Here is an 18,047-nt window from a genome sequence, read left to right on the forward strand (position 1 = left end):
GTTACTGTTGCACCTTGGACATTACGCACGCGCTACAGCGAGGCTACAAAAGGGCAGCTGTGTCTCTTGGCCCTTTCAACCGCAGGACTATTTGCGCACTTCAGCCATGGCGACGAGTTATTTCGATCAGCTGAGCCCTGGCGTTCAGGAGGCAATCGAGGTACCTATGCACCCCCCAAACGTCATAACGACGCGTTGAAGCTAACTTCCTCATGGAGAGCGAGCTTGGAGACCAAGACACCAAGAATATCACCAAGGTGACCAGCCATGACGATGCGCTAGAGGTACCTACTCCACTGCATCCTTCCTCCACGCGCTGACCAATAATTGCAGGTCGTCTTCGAAGGCGGATATAGCGGCCATCGTCGCAAAGCCTCGCTCGCTCCCCCACCCTCTGGCAAGATGACGTCCCGCCCTGAGAACGGTCGCCGTACCACCGCGTGTATCGTACACTCCCTGCTCGAAAAGCACGATGGCTTGCCCGTACAAGATCACTCCCAATCGCACGAAGGCCTCGCGCAGGAACGGCGCGTCGACAAAGACCCGGCCTCGGCGCGCTCGGAGCAGACGCAACATTCGCGGCTGTTGACCAAGAAGGAGCTGTCAGATATGGCGTTTGGAATTCGCGAGCTGTCCAAGAAGCTGTCACAGATCAGGCTGAAGCTGCATGTGAAGAACATCTTTATCCTCGGCAAAGCGCACGACGAGGCCTTGATCAAGAACTCGCGCGAGGTGACCGACTGGCTTTTGCGGAAGAGCTCGGAGCATACGGTGTATGTGCTAGTTTTGCCTAGCAACGGACACGATTAACGAGACATAGCTACGTCGAGCAGACGCTGGAGGACAACAAGCTATTCGATGCCGCTGGGCTGTTGGAGAACGAGGGGTTTCAAGGGCGTCTCAAATTCTGGACCAACGAGATGTGCGCTCAAAAGCCACAGACCTTTGACATTGTCCTCGCGGTAAGACATGTCATACTGCGGAGTCTTCAAGGCTAATGACAACACAGCTGGGTGGTGACGGCACAGTCTTATATGCGTCATGGCTCTTCCAGCGCATCGTACCTCCAACGATTTCCTTCTCACTAGGCTCGCTCGGCTTCCTCACCAAATTCGACTTCGAACTATACCCGCAATCCCTATCTACCGCCTTCGCGGACGGTATCACCGTCAGCCTGCGTCTCCGCTTCGAAGCTACCATCATGCGATCCCAACAACGGGACGGCGAGGGCCGCGATCTGGTCGAAGAACTGATCGGGGAGGAAATCGACGACCACCATACCCACTACTCCGATGGTACACATAACATCTTGAACGAGGTGGTCGTAGACCGGGGCCCAAACCCTACAATGTCGTCCATCGAGCTGTTCGGAGACGACGAGCATTTCACGACTGTGCAGGCTGACGGTATTTGCGTATCTACGCCTACGGGCTCGACTGCGTACAACCTTGCGGCAGGTGGATCGCTCTGCCACCCCGACAACCCTGTGGTCCTCGTTACCGCCATCTGCGCACATACGCTCTCGTTCAGACCTATCATCCTTCCCGATACCATCGTACTCCGGTGCGGTGTACCATACGACGCGAGAACAAGTTCTTGGGCCAGCTTTGACGGCAGAGAAAGGGTCGAACTCAAGCCTGGCGACTACGTTACGATTAGCGCAAGTCGCTTCCCGTTCCCCAGCGTGCTGCCACTGAACAAGAGGAGAACGGATTGGATCGATAGTATCTCGAGGACTCTGCAGTGGAATAGCAGGCAAAAGCAGAAGGCTTTCAAGGAATGGAGTTCATAGAGCTGAGGCTATGCCTAACTAGATCTTCAGTGTAGGAATATGCCATCGCTTCCAACCACGCGTACCACTTCTTTTTACCGCATGCGCGGGCTAGTGTTTCTATCATTTCTGGCATTATTTTCTTAGCGAGAAAAAAGAAGCAATTACCATAAAATTCCACTCCACCTTTGTCTGTGTTGTTGACTGGTGGTAGTTGCCCGAGCTGTATTAGATGCAGAGAACACGCTGTATACCCCACCAGCGAGCATCCGAGCGTCGGGAATTTCCGTGATTACCGGCATGCATATAATCCTCATTGCGAGTCGAACGTCTCATCTCAAGCCCACATCAAACACACAATCGCCACGCCGACGAGAATCCGTGTTCATCTGTGAGTCATGGTGTGGCGCGTGTAGGTAATTGCTCTGCGTATTCATCATCTACTGACAACGAGCAGTGAATGTGAGCGCTGCCAGCGTACTTTCGGTCTATATAGCGCGTGGGCGCAACACATTCGCGACTCTTCAAACCACAACGAGTGTCCAGTATGCGACTACGACGGCGCCACTTGGCAAGACTTACTCAAGCATTGTCGTAAAATGGGTTGCCGTTCTGTGTGCCAGGGTTGCGACGATGGCCGAGGAGCGCACTGGGCTCTTGATTGCGACGAGTATTACGAGCATCTCCATGAATGCAACCAGTGTATAACGTGCCAACGGCATTTCGATACGTCAAGCAATCTTTATCAAGTAGGCTACGAAGTTTTGACTGAATAGGTGTAATGTGCTGAGAATACGCAGCATATGATTTCTCATCGTAGAGCAAAGTATGAGTGCTATGAATGTGACGCTACATTTAAGACCTATGGCGGCATGGTAAGCTCTCTACCTGTTTCTACTTTAGTTCGTAACTCATTATCACAGATCATCCATCTCGAACGCGGCACCTGCGGCGACTTCGATCACGCTGATCTAAACATGCTCGCAGCTCAATGCCGCAAATGGCCCGACTTCATCAACTACGAGTGTTGTCAGCTTGATCTCCTCGACTACGGCGTTACACAGTGTCATGCCAGTCCCTTCAAGTGTCCGACTTGCGGCGCGGCGATGGCGAAACTCTCGAGTCTGTTTCAGCATGTTGAGTCGGATTCTTGTGAGCAGAAGTTGGTTTACGGGGCTGTGGGGACGCTGAGGAATTTTTTGAGACGCCGGCTGGCCTGATCTGATCAATGTGGAAAGAGTGAGCTCCTCACACAAGGAAGAGGCTGAACGGGACTGAGCGCGCAGCCTACGAATGGGCCAACAATAAGCAAATGAGAAGATGCACCGTTGATGTAGGTTTCCCGGTGCCCAGCGTTGACCCCGAGTGAGGTGAAAGAACGACTTGGTAAAGGGTATATTATATGATGTATCGACAGGAGAGCAAAGGCACGTCTGAATGAAGGACACGCGACTGGTAACCACCAAGCTAGACCGAGACAAGGGTACAAAACCAGAACGATGGACAGGCGCAATGAAACATTGAGGAATACATAGCCATACAGCGCTGACGAAACACTACCCCTTCAAGTCGACACAGAACTCTGCAGTCACACCCTGATCAAACCTCCCCATGTGTATCGCGTTTTCATGCCTGCAGATGTTTTCCTGTAGAATGAAGCGTCAGTATATCACTTCTTCCGAACAAACTTCCTCAACAATCCAAAGGATAGCGACTTACTCCATACAGATATGCCTGATCATCGCACCACTTCCCAGCCTCACACTGGAAAGCAAATTCGGGCTGACCCATTTGTATTCCAGTTTCATGGCCCGCGCAATGTGTCATATCAGCGGTAATCTTCGAGTCCTTCCTACCGAGACAGTCAATTAGACTGAGGTTATACCACAATTCATCCCCAGCGTGGGTATATTCCAGTTGCACCGGTTGACCCCCTGACGCCGTCTTCGACACTTTCATGTTGTCGCCTGCGAGAGGTCTGGTCTCCGTTCCCCCAGCGGGTAAATGTCCTGTTTCAAACACCTTGGTATCTTTAGGGTCAGTTGTCACTTTCTTTCCATTGACGTGAAACCAGTAGAGGTCGTAACCACAATAGTTGTGCATAGTCAACATGCCACCCACACTTTCCGGACGTGGGAAGACATCGAGTTGTGGTACCGTGGTGATCTTGACCGGCCTGGGTACGCCAAAGTTGAGTGGAAGTTCGGCTGGCCCCGTGCTGCAGGAATGCGCGACCGCTTTGAGCTCATCCGGATCATATCGTGGAAGGTCCCCTATGTCCAAGCTTGTATCTCGGCGTGCCAGTGACTCAGGACCGAGCGTGATGAGGTCGTTGGCTGGCGAGACATGTCGGTGCACGTGTTTGTGCCCGTGATTGTGCGGCACTGCTGTGACGGGTCTCGGTAGGAGAAGCGAAGCTAGTAAGGCCGTTGCGATGGGCGAGCATGCGCGTAGTACGGCCATGTTGGAAATTCGTAGGTGTTGGTTTGTGGCACAGCAATATTCAACCGTGCTTCAGTAGTGTGCAGTTGGGTGCGCTATGCGTCGCTCTGGAGAGGCCGTTTCGGTGAAAATGTTGGTATTACGGTAAGCTTTGCAACAGCGGTATTTGCAATAGAAGGGTAGAAGTGTATGAAGAAAGGAGAAAGCGAAGAGGAGAATATATTTGCATAGGAAAAGAAGATGTTCATGACAGCGCAGTGCATGACTGAAGAAGTGAGTAATCCATCATGAGTAGTTTATGGGTCAGTAAACATCCAAATCCTACATCGTGGGTTTATCTAGTCGTGGCATGCTCGAGTATGGCGATGACTTCGGGTCGAGCGCATGCAGATGATGATGTAACAAAATCGAGCGGTAATCGTCGCGGTGTCTACGCCGCAGGACGTTGTATAGAAGTTGGAGCCAACCATGGTTGACAGTGCATGGGTACCACGTTGCGGCGAAGCTGCGCATAGAACTCCGAGATGTCTGAGCGTCGCGTGCATGTCATCGGCCATTGGGCCCTCACGTCACCAACATTACGGCATGGTGAAAGCAGAGTTTATGCTATGCTCTTGATTGAGGCTTACAAGCAAGCTATCTTATCTTGATAGTGAAAGTATCCAGATAGAGAAAACACCAGCGCCGGCTGCCATCCGTTACTGTCCATGCGCCAGCATCATAACCCAAAATCCTCCAACGCCACTCGTGTATGCCCTTGTTCGAAGAAGAAGGAGATGAAAAAAGCCTTGAAGTCAAGAGTATACAATGAATAGAAAACCAAAGAAGAGAAGAAACATGAGGCCATGTAGTTGTCTACCCCGAAAAGTCATCCAGGGCCTGCCGTAGATTGTTAGAAAGTGTTTGGAAGATATCGTTATAGTCAGACAACACACACTCTCTTGCTCCATCATATTCGTGAAAGAGATAGCCGGATCCCTTCGTTGGGTCGACACGGGAAAGAAATAGTCAGGTCATGATCTCGTTATCGTGATCTCGGTACGAAAACCTCTTTCCTCGTAACGACGTCGCTCATGATCTGTTTCCGGCGCAGATCTCGAACGCGACGCCTTTATCGACAGTAGCGCGGCCGACTGGGGCATCGGGAAGGTACCCAAACTCAGGCACGACGTAAGCTTCCGCAGCGCAAGGCTCGTTAGCGGCGCACTCGAAGGATGGGCCATCCTTGGCCGCGGCTTGAATGCCTTTCTCGTGGCCGGCGCAATTGTCAAAGTTGGTCCCGTCTTTGGTCATGCAGTCGAGGTATGAGATGTCGTAAGACACCTGGATCTTGTCGTCCCAGACGGTATATTCGAATTGCATCGGATTATCCATGCTCGTGGATTTTGCGACCTTGAGTGAAATGCCAGACCCGTTACAGGTGCGAATGGGTTCAGAATAAGTGCTATTGGCGGATACAGTCACGCAGTCGCTCCCGGGACTGTTGTCGCATTGTTTGTCATCGCCGATGGACGAGACATAGACGTCATAGTCGCAGGAGTTGAGTATGATGGCCTCGTTTGGGACAGAGTCGAGCGAAGCGTACATTCCACCTGGGTAAGACGAAGGAGCAGCAGAAGGAGGAAGAGAGGACGTGGAAGTAGACGTAGATGTAGACGCAACTTCAGGGACGCCCTTCTGCGGGACCTCGACGGTGACAGACGGCTCTGGCAGCGCAGTGGAGGTAGTGATGACGGAACAACCGGCGGAAGCAGAGCTTGAGGTTGAATCAAGCGTGACGGTCATGAAGATCGTCTCAGTCACGATGACGACGTTGGTGTGCATAGCACGAGGGTTGACCTTCTCATGGTTGTGACTGTGTCGAAAGCCGAGGTGCGCGCCCGCGGCGAGAAGCGGCATCGTCATGGCAATGAGGGCGTTGACATGCATCCTGAGTGATCTTGACTCCAATTTTGGACCTAGTTGCGTAAGTAGCCACGGGTTCGAGTGAGTATAGTGAGGCAGTTGAGTGTCGCGTGATGTGGGTTGGAGCAGGTAAAGGAGCGTGGGAGTAAAAGTCGCTGGGGGAACTGTTGTTATTATTGTTATGATCCTGCGTCACCCGGGGGTCTGAAAGCGCAAGTGAGCGTGGATTACAATTATATGCCACGTTGGGGCGCGTTGGCCCCGTTGGACGGCCGGTGAATAAATGGGGGCCGGCCAATCAGAGGCCTGCCAATGGCAAGGCCTTAGATGAGCACAAACGGAGACGCAACACACACGGCCCCCACACGTTGCTCCTTCACAAGCCGGTGAAGCTCACCAGGTTGTACTCGCGTTGCGGCGGTAGGCGACGCACCGGCGTCGGCGCACCGCACGTGCATGTTGGCCCCGAAAATGACATGAGAGATTAAGGCAGGAGTTTGCCTGAATGTGAATAGTGTAAATTGCTTTGCGATGCAAACAAGAACAATGATGGTTCTAGCAAGGGGATTGTGAAAAGAAAGACACCGAAAAGTTCCAGGGCAAGACAAAAGTGACGGCCATGGCTGCGCGACGTTGACTGCTAAACATGAAGGTAGTCGCTGAATAACGTGATTCGCTCATCCAACAGGTCCAAGAGGCACGGAAGGCCTGGGCTCCTGTCGAGTTTGCGCATAGCAGGAGTACATTGGGCTGTTGCAGTTAGCTCTTGCTTGCAAGATCTAGACCATGATACTCACTCATCATATCCCGTCCAACCCACACACTTCCAACAGTTGAACAGATTTGTTGGATCGTAGCGCCTCTTCACAGCGAGTAATCTGTCGTAGTGCACCCCAAAGAACGTTTGTTGCCAGTTCTCCTCGGTCCAATCACCTTCGTTCGAGTAGCACCCACCATCCGGTGTGACGGCTTTCAAGATGTCCATCGTAGCAGAGACAGTCTTTTGGATTTGCGAGCGAGCCGCTGGCGGGGTAGAAGTCGTCCAAAATTGGCCCATGACTATTTCCCATAGCGAGTCTCGCCAGATGGGATTGACGCTGGTCTTACCGTTGTCAGGGTTGTTGTCTGGTCCAGTAGCGTAGAACTGAGCGCCCCCACTGCCATGATTGGCACGTGAAAATTGCATGGCGGTGACTATCGCGGTCACGAGTCGATCGATATTATGGGATGAGCTAAAGAGACTCCTGGGGATGAAGCGCCCTGCGCCATTGAAGCCCAGACCCACGGGTCCATTGCGAGATATCTCGGGTCTTTCCGTGAACTCATGCCACTGCGAGAACTTCTTGAAAGAGTGATAATCGTTCTCGGTGATGCTGAGACCGGGGTAGTTCGTCAAGAAGTCGTGCCATTGAGACGTGATGTCTTTGATCGCTTCCGTGTCATTGGAGGGCATGACCTGCAAGAACACGACATGATCTGAGAGTACAAAATTGTATCCGGCGATTCCATACTTGGCAAATAGGGTTTGGTTCGCGGCAAGCCCGGTGATGATGTCGCGATGTACCTTCGACTCTGTGATGTTCTTTGGGGCGGGAAAGTGAGCTTGGAAGCTATATACGTTGATAGGATCGGCCGGATGAAGCTGGAACTTGTACGATGTGAGCACAGCGTAAGTTCCGCCTCCGCCTCCGCGCATTGCCCAGAAAAGATCCGGGTCGCTGCATTCATTAATGGTGCGCTGTTCTCCATCGGCGGTGACAACGTCGAACTCGACAGCTTGGTCGACCATCAAACCGTATTTGGGACCGAGTGGTCCATGGCCGCCGCCCTGGCCATATCCACCAGCGATGCCGACAGAGGCGACAGCTCCAACGGTGACATGCATGCCATGAGGTTCAAAGGCCTCCCACGCTTCCTGGGCCTGGACGCCAGCGCCAATCTCTCCAATGTTCTCATAGCGAGTCTTGCAGCCTTTGGGTCGGAATGTCTCGTGATATTGCGTGTCCTTCATGTTGTGGGTCCAGATCGCCAAAGAGTTTGGCGCGGTTGATCGCCCGTAGTAATCATGTCCGGTATTCTTAATCGAAACGCGGATTCCATGCTTGCGCACAAAGTGCAAGCTCTTGCTGATTTCATCCCCAGTCTCAGCTTTAACATGGTATGAGGAGAGTCTGCCAAGCGAGCAGGTACCGGAAACAGGTTCTGAGGTATTGAAAGAGTTAAGTGCACATTGCGACGTGTCGCACTTCTCCCAGTCAAGGAACTCCGTCGACCCGTAGTGACTCGTGCGTGAGACGCCATCACCGTAGTTCTTTGCGACCTCTTGACATTGCGTGCTCGACGGATCTGAGTAGCACGGGGCGGCCCAAGGTACCGTCAGTCGGAGGTTGCCGTTGATGCTCTGATTGAAAGCGTTCCATTCGTTCATGGTAGGCCAACAAGCCTCGCCCGGTAGACATGTGTAGTTGAAGGAAATGGGTCTTTCCTGTGCTGGCACTGACAACATGGTGTCCCTGATAAGATGCTGTCTGCAAAAGGTATAGGATCCGTACACGGCGAAGCCGCAGAGAAGAGGTAGTAAAACAACATGGCGTAGGACGTCGCTTAGACTCCGCTTCGCTGATTTCGTCGAGGTTTGGAAAGTCTCATCCTCCCTCTGCAGTTGATGGGCATGTGCGACCTTCTCGTCCAACAATGGAAGGCGCTCGGCGTATGCCATTTTGCCAGCCAGTTGGTTGATCTTTCCACCGGTACTGTATTTGATGATCTCCAGTCGTGTTTTCCGGAAAGGTGCTTTGATGAATTATTCAGATGGTGTCTTATCGAACAAGATGCAGTCGTGATGAGCGGGTAAACGGTGCGAAGCCTTGTTATAAGGCATCATCCGTATAGACGCAAGCTGAGCCTATGAAGGACTCAAAGTCCCGCGAACGCATCAGGAGCGAGCCTGCCGTAGCCCACATTTGGACAATGGTTGACTGCGTCTCAGCCTCAGCTTCTTCTTTTCTTACGGCTGGACTGGCCAATCAGGTGTCTAGAGCGCATCATCAACCGCATGTCCAAGCCAGTAGTCGAACAGGCACCAAGCACCGCCCGCGAGATGCAGCAGGCAGAAGCTTCCCGATGCACATGATGTTGAAGGCTGATGTGGGGTGGTTCGGTGCAGGCGAGGGCGCGGTCTGGGTGGTGAGAGATTTGCCGTGTGCGTCCCACGCGTTCCCAAAATCGGTTCCTGGCGCGTAACGCCTGTCTTTCCGCCTTGGCTGTGTACCGCAGCTGATGTAGGCTACTATATCGAATTGCGCGACCGCTGTGACGGATGGACTGGAAGTTTGGTGATGAGGCTGTGCCCCTGAAGCGCGATCTTGATGATGGTGGCCTGAGATCCGGAGTGATGACGTATACAAAAAAGATGGCTGACAGACCAGGCAGTATCCGAAGCCTGTGCGCTGAACATACTCAGGCAGGTGTGAACGACGGAACTCATGAGGACTTGATTCTCACATGCAGAGATGTAGCGCACGCGCAAGCCTTGCGCGACTGTTTTGTACGCGACGATGTGCCAGGTGGTCCCGCAATCGAGTTGCACGGCACGGCTATCTCCAACCTCAACCACACATGTACGGGCGCGCTTGTCAGATACAGCGCGTGCAACAAAACTTGCGATGTCACAAACGTGTCTTGTGCGAGCGTCTCTCGAGGATGTCGTACGATCACATGAGTGGAGTAATATTAACGTCATCACGTTGTGACGCTCATGTGCTAATAGTATACATGGAGAATGATTGAACAATGGCCTTATTCATTCTCGTCATAGTCATCAAAAGGCCAAGTAAGTAAGGCCCTCTCTAATTCCTCCGGGTCGTCCTTCAGGTCGTCCACTATGCATTCCTTTGCCTTGCTTGCTTTTTCCTTCGCGAAGTCAAAGCCTTCGTGCGATGTATATCCGCTATGGGATATACCCAATTCCTCGCATAATTCTTCCCTAAACATGTTGCCTTCGTGCAGTGACTTCCGCATATCTGCTCTTCTCTGCATCTCTTGCTTGGATATGACAATGGGGCATGGCATCACCGTGCCGTCTCCGGCGGCAGATGCAAATACTGGCCATTTTTCCACAACATCCGCGATACCGATCTGGAGATGAGCATTGTCACCTTCCCATGGAGCGCCGGCATCGTGAAATATCTGACGTGTCATGAAAGTTCCGTCGTGTGTACAAGCCTGCCAATGAGGCTCGTTCAGCATTTGAGTGAGGCCAAGGTACCAGAAATGTATGTGTCGTCGGCGATACAGTTCTTCTGCCTCAGCACGCTCATTTCCAGCCATAGAAGAAAGATTTTCCGGTAGTTTGGGCTCCGTAAAGCTTCGAGACTCTTCGTCTGCGTAGTTTGCAAATGCCGCTGGTATGTCCGCGGCGAGGAAAGCAGGGAGAACTTCGGAGTGCTGCCAGTCGATGAAGCCGGTGATTTGAAGATCGTCAGATACAAGGATGTTATTAGGAGAGAGATCTGGATGCCGGAGGGTGGGCGAATGCACTGTCGCGTCTTTAGGTACGAGGTGAGGTACGAGGCGCATGTAGTCTTCTAGCGACTGGACGTGGTCTTGAGGGTCTTGCTTCTTGTATCCAAACGACTCAGCGTATTCGCGATAAAATGGGTATCGTGGCCCTCCGTATTTGCGGATCCACGCCAACTCCTTCTCGGCATGACTTCGAAGAACGAGCTGAGGATCGATATCTACGTGAACCAGACTCAGCTGGTTTCCAAATATGAGTTGCAAGAACTTACGAGGACCTCGGTCAATCTCTAGATCTCCTCGTTCTCGATACCACCATCGCGTGGACACGTATGGTCCCACGCATAAACCGCTATTGGATCCCGGCAGGTCTATTCGAGGGCTGTTTGGAGGCAGATCGCGAGTATAGTAGATGCTACCATTGGCTGGCAGTTTGATAGCGAAGAGCTTAGTTTCCAACAAAACTATTTTGTGCAAAATCTGGCATCTTTCCTCTTCGGCTAAGCTGAACCAGATATCACTGAGAGGCTTTCCCGGTGATCTTTCCATCAGCATATATTCTACACCGACAGAGTTTTCGCCAGTCGAGTAGTCCAGAACGCGAGGTACAGGTATTCCGTTAGTGCGGAGGAAGTCCAGCGTTGCGACTTCACTCGCTACTGCCAGGCGTCGTGGTAAGGTTGCTGGGTATGGAAGACGGGCAAGTACCGACGAGTCATCGTTCATTGTTACTTCGAGAATGCGATTAAAACCGCCTTCGGCGATCTTTTGTACCGCTATCACGTCCGTAGCTGGTCTGTTCAGTGCTTTCGCAGCTACCTTCTTGAGTTCAGACACGTCGAAAACTAAGCGGCGTTCAGCCATGCGCAAAGGCTCGTTGACACTACATGTTCATGTCAGCCAGCAGTTGAGTGGGTGAAAGCATGTGAGGTGGTATACATCCATCTACCAGAAGTAAACTCAAACAACTCGCGGTGGTTTGTCTTCCGCTGGCTAGCATTTGACGACAGAAACGCGCGCCTGCAACATGAAGACGTGAACCGGGCGCATCTACCTACCACCACAGGTGAAACCCGCACTGTTAGCTGGTATAATGTTTGATGGACGGATGATATAGGAATCCTAGATCTCATGATCGTGGTAATGATGGCGATGGTCGCGCAACGAGTGTTTGCTTCGCACAAGCAGTGCGCGTGCACAGACAACTACCAGTTTTGCCGTCAACTGCAGCGTTGCAGCACAGTGTGCATTTACCGCGACGAACGTCGTCCATCGCAAGACATTATAGGCATGATGTACGCACTGTAGGTGGTGTCGTGGGATCTGCCCGAGGCGGGCGTAGCTCAAGGCGCACAGGCCGCGGACAGTCGGCCCACTAGATGTCATCGCCATTGCTAGGGATGCTAACGATAGCTCCTTCCGCAACTGCACCCTCGACATATTGCGTTGTAAGAAGCTGGAGCCTTCAGACGTAGAAAGCGTTCATCAAATAGGGAGCGAAAGTGTTTGGAGAAGCCCTCTTTGGCTGAAAAGGAGTCGCTGCCCGAGCATCCGCCTGTCTACCACAGCTGACACGACACGACTCGACACGACCGCGACCGCGACCCCGTCCGTATTGTCCGACGCAAAGACGATCAATATCCTTCACAACCTACATACAGTCTTATCACACCTCCGATATGGGAACAAGTCGCGGTCCCTGCGTATCGACGCGCCACAGTCAGCCAACATTAGAGAAGATCCCTTGTTAGAGTCACGCTCCGCGTTCTGAGTTAGTGGCAGTGTAGCACCCGTCAAAGAGACACATTGGAGTGCGGACTGCAGATGAAGCCAATGAAAATGAGACATTGCGCATAGTCCCAGTCTGGCTCCGAGCCGATACAGAAGACGAACTCGCCGTAACGACGGTCGACCCGATCCGAATCGCGTTCGATAACCTTCCGACAGACTCGATATACCCGTTCGAAAGCATACAGTCGATGAAGACATCAATCAAGAGGACCTGCTTAGGCGCCGAGCCGAGATGTTCCTGCTGAATGAGGTTGGTCTCGGCACGGCAACCGGGGACTACCAGTGAGCAGACGTAGTAGGGTCACTACGTTTCCTTACGCTGATGGCGTTGTGAACGTAGACGTGCAGGTGTGAACGGCACGAGCAGCCTTGACTTCGATATCCGACGGAACAACCTAGTAATGGACTGAACTAGCTTCTCATAACTGAAGATCGAGTTGCGATTGTTCGCATCGTCTTCGCGACAATATTCATTGGAAGGCGTCACTCGAATGCTGACTGCATTCGCGCACTGACGTAGCGGCAGATCGGGCTGCGGGTAGAACCTTCGCTTGCTGTCATCCGCCATGTGTTTACCCCTCCATCGTGCTTCTAATTCATCAACGTCTCGATGACTGCGATTCGACTTTCGATTGTAAGTTCATTAGTCCTTTTCCGTAGGAGAGAGTTCAAGCATCAACTAGCTCATCGTTTGGCGTTGCGCACATTCGGTCTTCAGCCTCGTTTGACCAGTATAAGCGAAATTATTGTGACTTTCGGTACAGAGCAGCTCGAGAGACTAATGACGTGTAGAGGGTGTTACAAAGAACAGAACGGCAAAGGACCAGGTAACCCAAACGCTGAAGAAAGATGGAGGATTACACGTCCTGGCGATGGTGGGAAAGATCTAGCCAATACTATCGATATGAATTTCTTCGTCCGCAAAACGAGTGGTTGTTGATATGGTGGGATGGGACAAGATTGATCTTTGACAGCGCCACCTGCAGATGGCGTAACGTAAACAGCGCACCCGCGACCTCTGATTGGCGTAACGCAAATAGCGCAACCGATCCCCCTTTACGAAGTGGTGCTGACAGCATCATGGGAGTTGAAGATCCGCCTTACGATGGTCGCTCAAAGATGAGCCTCGCTGAAGGTACAGACGAAGTCAATGCGGGTAACGGTGAAACCGGTAACGACTGGACGGTTTCCTACGAACCTACCTCTACACAAAAAGTTCACGACAAGTACAACGAAGATCTTACATCTTCAGATTCTAGCTCGGAAAATCACGAGTCGCCTCACTATATGGCAACAGAAACAGCATCACTGCATTGCTGGACGGATGTTCAAACCTGCCTTCCAGCTGACTGGCGGTGGGATGTTGAGTTCCACGTCATACTTGCCATGTATGGCGGACAGCATGGGTGTTGGACCTGTACTCCTCTGGAATTAACCAAGCCAAAGAACTATCCTCTTACTATCGCCCAAGATCCCGTGGTAATTCCAGTGGAGTATCATTGGCCTCCCACCAGCGGAGTGACACCACCACCAGATCCGCGACGTGTGACACCAATTGACTGTCGAGCCAAAATGTCTCTGGACCTAGTCAAAGACATCTTCCTGACGTATGAGGGTAGTGTTGGGTTCTATGTTCTGATAAACGGTCTACTCCAGGTCATTGTGCCAAAAGACTTTGACACGACCTGGGCATCATCACACCTTCCGCATACATATGGTGGCCTCAAGGTCTGTTACATCGAACAGATCCTCGAGCCAACTATGCTGCCATCGAGTACGGAAACAACCAGGACTATGCCGCACAGTACATCGCTCGGATCTTCACTTGTCGCAGAGATGTCCGGGACAGCCCGTCCATCAACTCAGTTCTCCCCTGGAAGCTTCTCACTCAGGCTCAACGATTTTATAGAGGCTCGTCCCTTGTCTAATCATCGAAGAGAACGGTTTGCTGGACGGATCGGCCTCATGGTAGCAGAAGCCGGTTCCCCGCGTGTAGTAATGTCTACACACGTCATCACTGAAGCCATCCTGGCGAGATCGCATCGCGACGCTATACTCGGTCGGAAGCATGACAGCCATGTGCAGAAACTGAATGGGAACTGGAATGATCACGTCGAGATCTGGGCTGGCAGTGAAAAGGTTCGTGCGATTCATACACGTTTTCACCAATAAGCACCACAACGCATTTGTACATAGAGCTTGATACTAAAGATGAGCCAGGTTGGAACGATTCACAAAACCTTTGACAATAAAGCGGAAATGTATCCAATAGGATTCTATCATGATGTTACGCTCATCGAACCCACAAAAAGCGTTAGCGCTAGCACTGTGCTGAAAAACATCATGTCTCCGATACGTGAACTTGGGTGGCTCCGGCAAGATTCTTGGACGGCACTCCGCCAGCAGACGTCCACCGTCAATTTCCTGGCCGACTTTCAAGGCACACGGTCAGCGAAGAGCATCAAAGGCAGCCGTCCGTCAGATATTCTCGTTGTAGGCGAGGGCATATTCCTAAACCAGAGGGCTGCAGCGGGTGGTTCAAAGAATCTCAAAGAGCACGACGCAGCAACATGGAAAGACCTCGTATCGCGCGCACTCTTATATCGTGTGCATCCCGACTTTGATCCGCCAAATGGTCATAGTGGTACCGCGCTTTACGCTGAAGGGGTGAGGGAAGACGGTACCGTAGGCCCAGGCATTGTCGGCTTCCAGAGCTTTGTGCAGCGTAGTGGTCATGTGCAACATTTCGACATGGAAGGCCATGCTCTAGAACGAAGGTTACAGCTTGGAAGGGTGGCATTTTACGGTGCATTTGAAGTTCCTGCTGAGCTGAAGACGTACGACATAGTTTGATAGCAACCTTGCGTTATTGCTCTCATACTGTGGCCGGAGTATTGCGTCGCCAGCGTACGAAACGAAACCTAGCCTTCACCGTAGCCCAGAAATCCCACAGTATTTGCCTCTCATCCCACTGATAAACAGCGAAAGTTGCAAGCCCAACCGAAACTGTGACAACTACCCAGATCCATATATTCAACTGCTCCAACTCCACAAAGTTCATGCCGAATATCGAAGTGCAGTACGAAAGTGGAAGAAAGATGGTCGCAAGTATAGTGAGCTTCGTGACCTGCGTAGCAAGTGTTATCTGTTTCTGCGACTCCGCGAGAGAAGTAGCGCTGACCAGGATCGATATCGCTTCCTGGTAGTGTAGCGACAGCTGGCGGCATCGCGATCGGAGGAACTCGTAGTCGGCCTTGACTGCATCTTTGGCTTCCTGCGCTACATCGCTCTGGTCTTGTGTGAGGTTGACCGCCCATCGAGCTAGTTTTGGCGAGCTGATGAATCGTAGAACCTCCTCGTGTCGGCTGGCGTGGTCATCCAGGAGGTGTTTGTGCATTATGAGCTGTTCCAAATGCTCGGTCGAGTGCTTCCGATCCCATTTTGTCGATGCGATTATGTCGTACCGTTTTTGGAGTGTCGAGAGTAGCTGTATCTCTGAGGCAGCTGCGAACAAGAGTATAGGTGCGAGTGCGTATAGCGGATCTTGCCCTGCGATTTCGTGATCATCAAGCATTACGTGGAGCTCTGATGGCAGATGAGACGCTGTCTGGAAGAGCGAGCCATCGGTGTCTTGCGTGATATCGAGATCGGGGAAGGGCAGCGGCCATGGATGTTTGATCGCCGACTCCTGTCCCAGTAAATGCACAGGTAGCAAGCGGATGTCTCGGCGTCCTGTCTCTGTCTTGACCGCCATATACTCGACGAAATGATGGTAAGTGCGGCTATGGGAGAGGTCTCTGCTTCCCACGTCTGTCCACAAGATTGCTGATACACATGTAAGCGGTGATGAAACGAGATCAACGGCTTGACAGCCCGCTCACCAGTCCAACCGTCCCCATTTGACTCAATGGTGATGGACACATCCTGTTCGATGACGAATTGTAGATTGCTAAGATATGCGTGCCCTCTTATATATGAGCAGCCGGGAGCTGCGGCCAAACGTCTGGGCATCCACTCAACGTCGTCGGGTAGAAGCTTTCGTCGCGCTTGCAAGATCATGCTACTGAATGAATTTACAGGCAGCTTGTTCTTCCCAAAGTTTCCCTGGGTGTTGAGACGCAGTAGGAGCCCTTTGTTCGAAGTGGCGTATGGGGTTCTCGTGATTGCGTGAAGAACAGGCCCGTCAGTCGAGCGCCAAAGGTGGATGTGCTGCCGAAAGAACTCGGGAGCGATATTGTACTTCGCGCCCACTTCACATATCCAAGACCCTGGAAGATGTCCATTGAGGAAAAGGACCTGTCCTTGCCCCTTGCTTGGAGGCGGGGCTGCGACAAGGTCCTGTAATTGAGAATATTTGTAATTGTGAAGTTGATACCGCTCGGAGCCATGACAAGGCGGTCCATACACAGACAAATGTCCAAGATGATACGTCTCAAGGTCATTGTATTGCTTGGGTAGATGTGCCTCGTCAGCTCGGAGCAGCTCCGCGAGAAATCTATAATGATAACCAAAGAAAAGTGTGCGAGTATAGGAGCGTGCAGCGTAGTTGAGTATGTGCTGACGATAGCCCTGGGCTTCAGGCGATAGCTGCATGTTGCTCGTGTGACTGTAAGATACGGCACAAGTTATAGGCGGTAAAGGATCCGGGAGGAAGGCATCGTAGCAAGTAAGCTGCGTCCATGTTAAGAAATACCTTTAGAACACAGTGCGTCAGATCCGGTTTTCGCAACAGCATCAAAGGCTGGAGACAAGCCAGCTGCACAATCATGGTGTTCTCCATCGCGACCAGTCAGAGAGGCGCATAAGCGAACGCGCACCATGGATCTTCGCAATACCTGCGGGTGTGGGCTAGCCGCCCGTGATACGAGGCTGAATGCTTCCGATGTCGTTCATCAGCGGAACGACCCCACGACTTGTGCGACGCCAAGCAAAACCTGAACAGCGGTCATGAAGACCACGATCGTAGCGAACCTGCATGCTGTCAGTTTTATGAGGTGCAACAGTGTTGAGTATTTTACAAGAACGTCCAGAATTGCAAGGTATCGTTACGGTTACGGAACAAGACCCAAATGCTCCATGGCTTCGCCTGCTGCAGATGCTCATCTAGGATCATGATTCGAGACCAGAGATGAGGGAATATGCCAGGTGTCCATGCGATCGGCTGCTGATTTATGGCGCTCATGAGGTGAGGAAGCTTAGGGTCGTATTCGCTGCTACGTTGAAGTCGACTGAAGGCTTGGTAATCGCTGATCGCGCGATTGCGGTATCGTCGAGCAGAACATGGCTGACATGGGCAACATCGCCGCTGTATATAGGTATACCAAGTCAGTGTATGCTCCGTATGCAGTTCGCAAAGAAACACGTACCCATAAGCCAAGCTTAGCATGAGGACCCAATGAGGGCCAGGCGTTGAATAGCAAGCTGTATGACTCCATGACCTCTTGCGCCAGCTCATTACCGACACCGACCATCCTAAGAGGAACGGCATCTAAGGCGCATGGTAGCGCGAAGATCTCAAGTATGCGACGTCCGTTGCGGTTCGATAGCAGAAGGTGCCGGGAGATGTTGTGAGTCCAGGTGATTTCCACTGCTCCGAACACAGTCAACCTGTACGCGTTAA

At 52.0% G+C, this 18,047-nt stretch overlaps 5 protein-coding genes across 5 annotated transcripts; 2 read left to right on the forward strand and 3 right to left on the reverse strand.

Moving 5' to 3' along the window:
• Nucleotides 1–106: 106 nt before the first annotated feature.
• J4E93_002274 (uncharacterized protein) lies at nucleotides 107–1,792 on the forward strand (the record flags this gene model as incomplete). Its single annotated transcript, XM_049340221.1, has 4 exons — nucleotides 107–160; nucleotides 334–773; nucleotides 821–962; nucleotides 1,010–1,792. The coding sequence occupies 4 exons, from the start codon at nucleotides 107–109 to the stop codon at nucleotides 1,790–1,792; spliced, it is 1,419 nt and encodes a 472-aa protein (XP_049202543.1).
• Nucleotides 1,793–5,284: 3,492 nt separating this feature from the next.
• Nucleotides 5,285–6,142, reverse strand: J4E93_002275 (uncharacterized protein; the record flags this gene model as incomplete). The annotated part of the gene is made up of 1 exon (XM_049340222.1): nucleotides 5,285–6,142. One exon carries the CDS (start codon nucleotides 6,140–6,142, stop codon nucleotides 5,285–5,287), a length of 858 nt encoding a protein of 285 aa, XP_049202544.1.
• A 653-nt stretch (nucleotides 6,143–6,795) lies between these two features.
• Nucleotides 6,796–8,837, reverse strand: J4E93_002276 (uncharacterized protein; the record flags this gene model as incomplete). Its single annotated transcript, XM_049340223.1, has 2 exons — nucleotides 6,796–6,868; nucleotides 6,916–8,837. 2 exons carry the CDS (start codon nucleotides 8,835–8,837, stop codon nucleotides 6,796–6,798), a joined length of 1,995 nt encoding a protein of 664 aa, XP_049202545.1.
• A 1,079-nt stretch (nucleotides 8,838–9,916) lies between these two features.
• Nucleotides 9,917–11,500, reverse strand: J4E93_002277 (uncharacterized protein; the record flags this gene model as incomplete). Its single annotated transcript, XM_049340224.1, has 1 exon — nucleotides 9,917–11,500. The coding sequence occupies one exon, from the start codon at nucleotides 11,498–11,500 to the stop codon at nucleotides 9,917–9,919; it is 1,584 nt and encodes a 527-aa protein (XP_049202546.1).
• Nucleotides 11,501–13,999: 2,499 nt separating this feature from the next.
• On the forward strand, nucleotides 14,000–15,280 carry J4E93_002278 (uncharacterized protein; the record flags this gene model as incomplete). Its single annotated transcript, XM_049340225.1, has 3 exons — nucleotides 14,000–14,201; nucleotides 14,367–14,566; nucleotides 14,834–15,280. 3 exons carry the CDS (start codon nucleotides 14,000–14,002, stop codon nucleotides 15,278–15,280), a joined length of 849 nt encoding a protein of 282 aa, XP_049202547.1.
• Nucleotides 15,281–18,047: the final 2,767 nt, after the last annotated feature.

This window comes from Alternaria ventricosa (genome assembly GCF_023758065.1).
Source record: "Alternaria ventricosa strain BMP 2768 chromosome Unknown scaffold_3, whole genome shotgun sequence".
NCBI lineage: Eukaryota > Fungi > Ascomycota > Dothideomycetes > Pleosporales > Pleosporaceae > Alternaria > Alternaria ventricosa.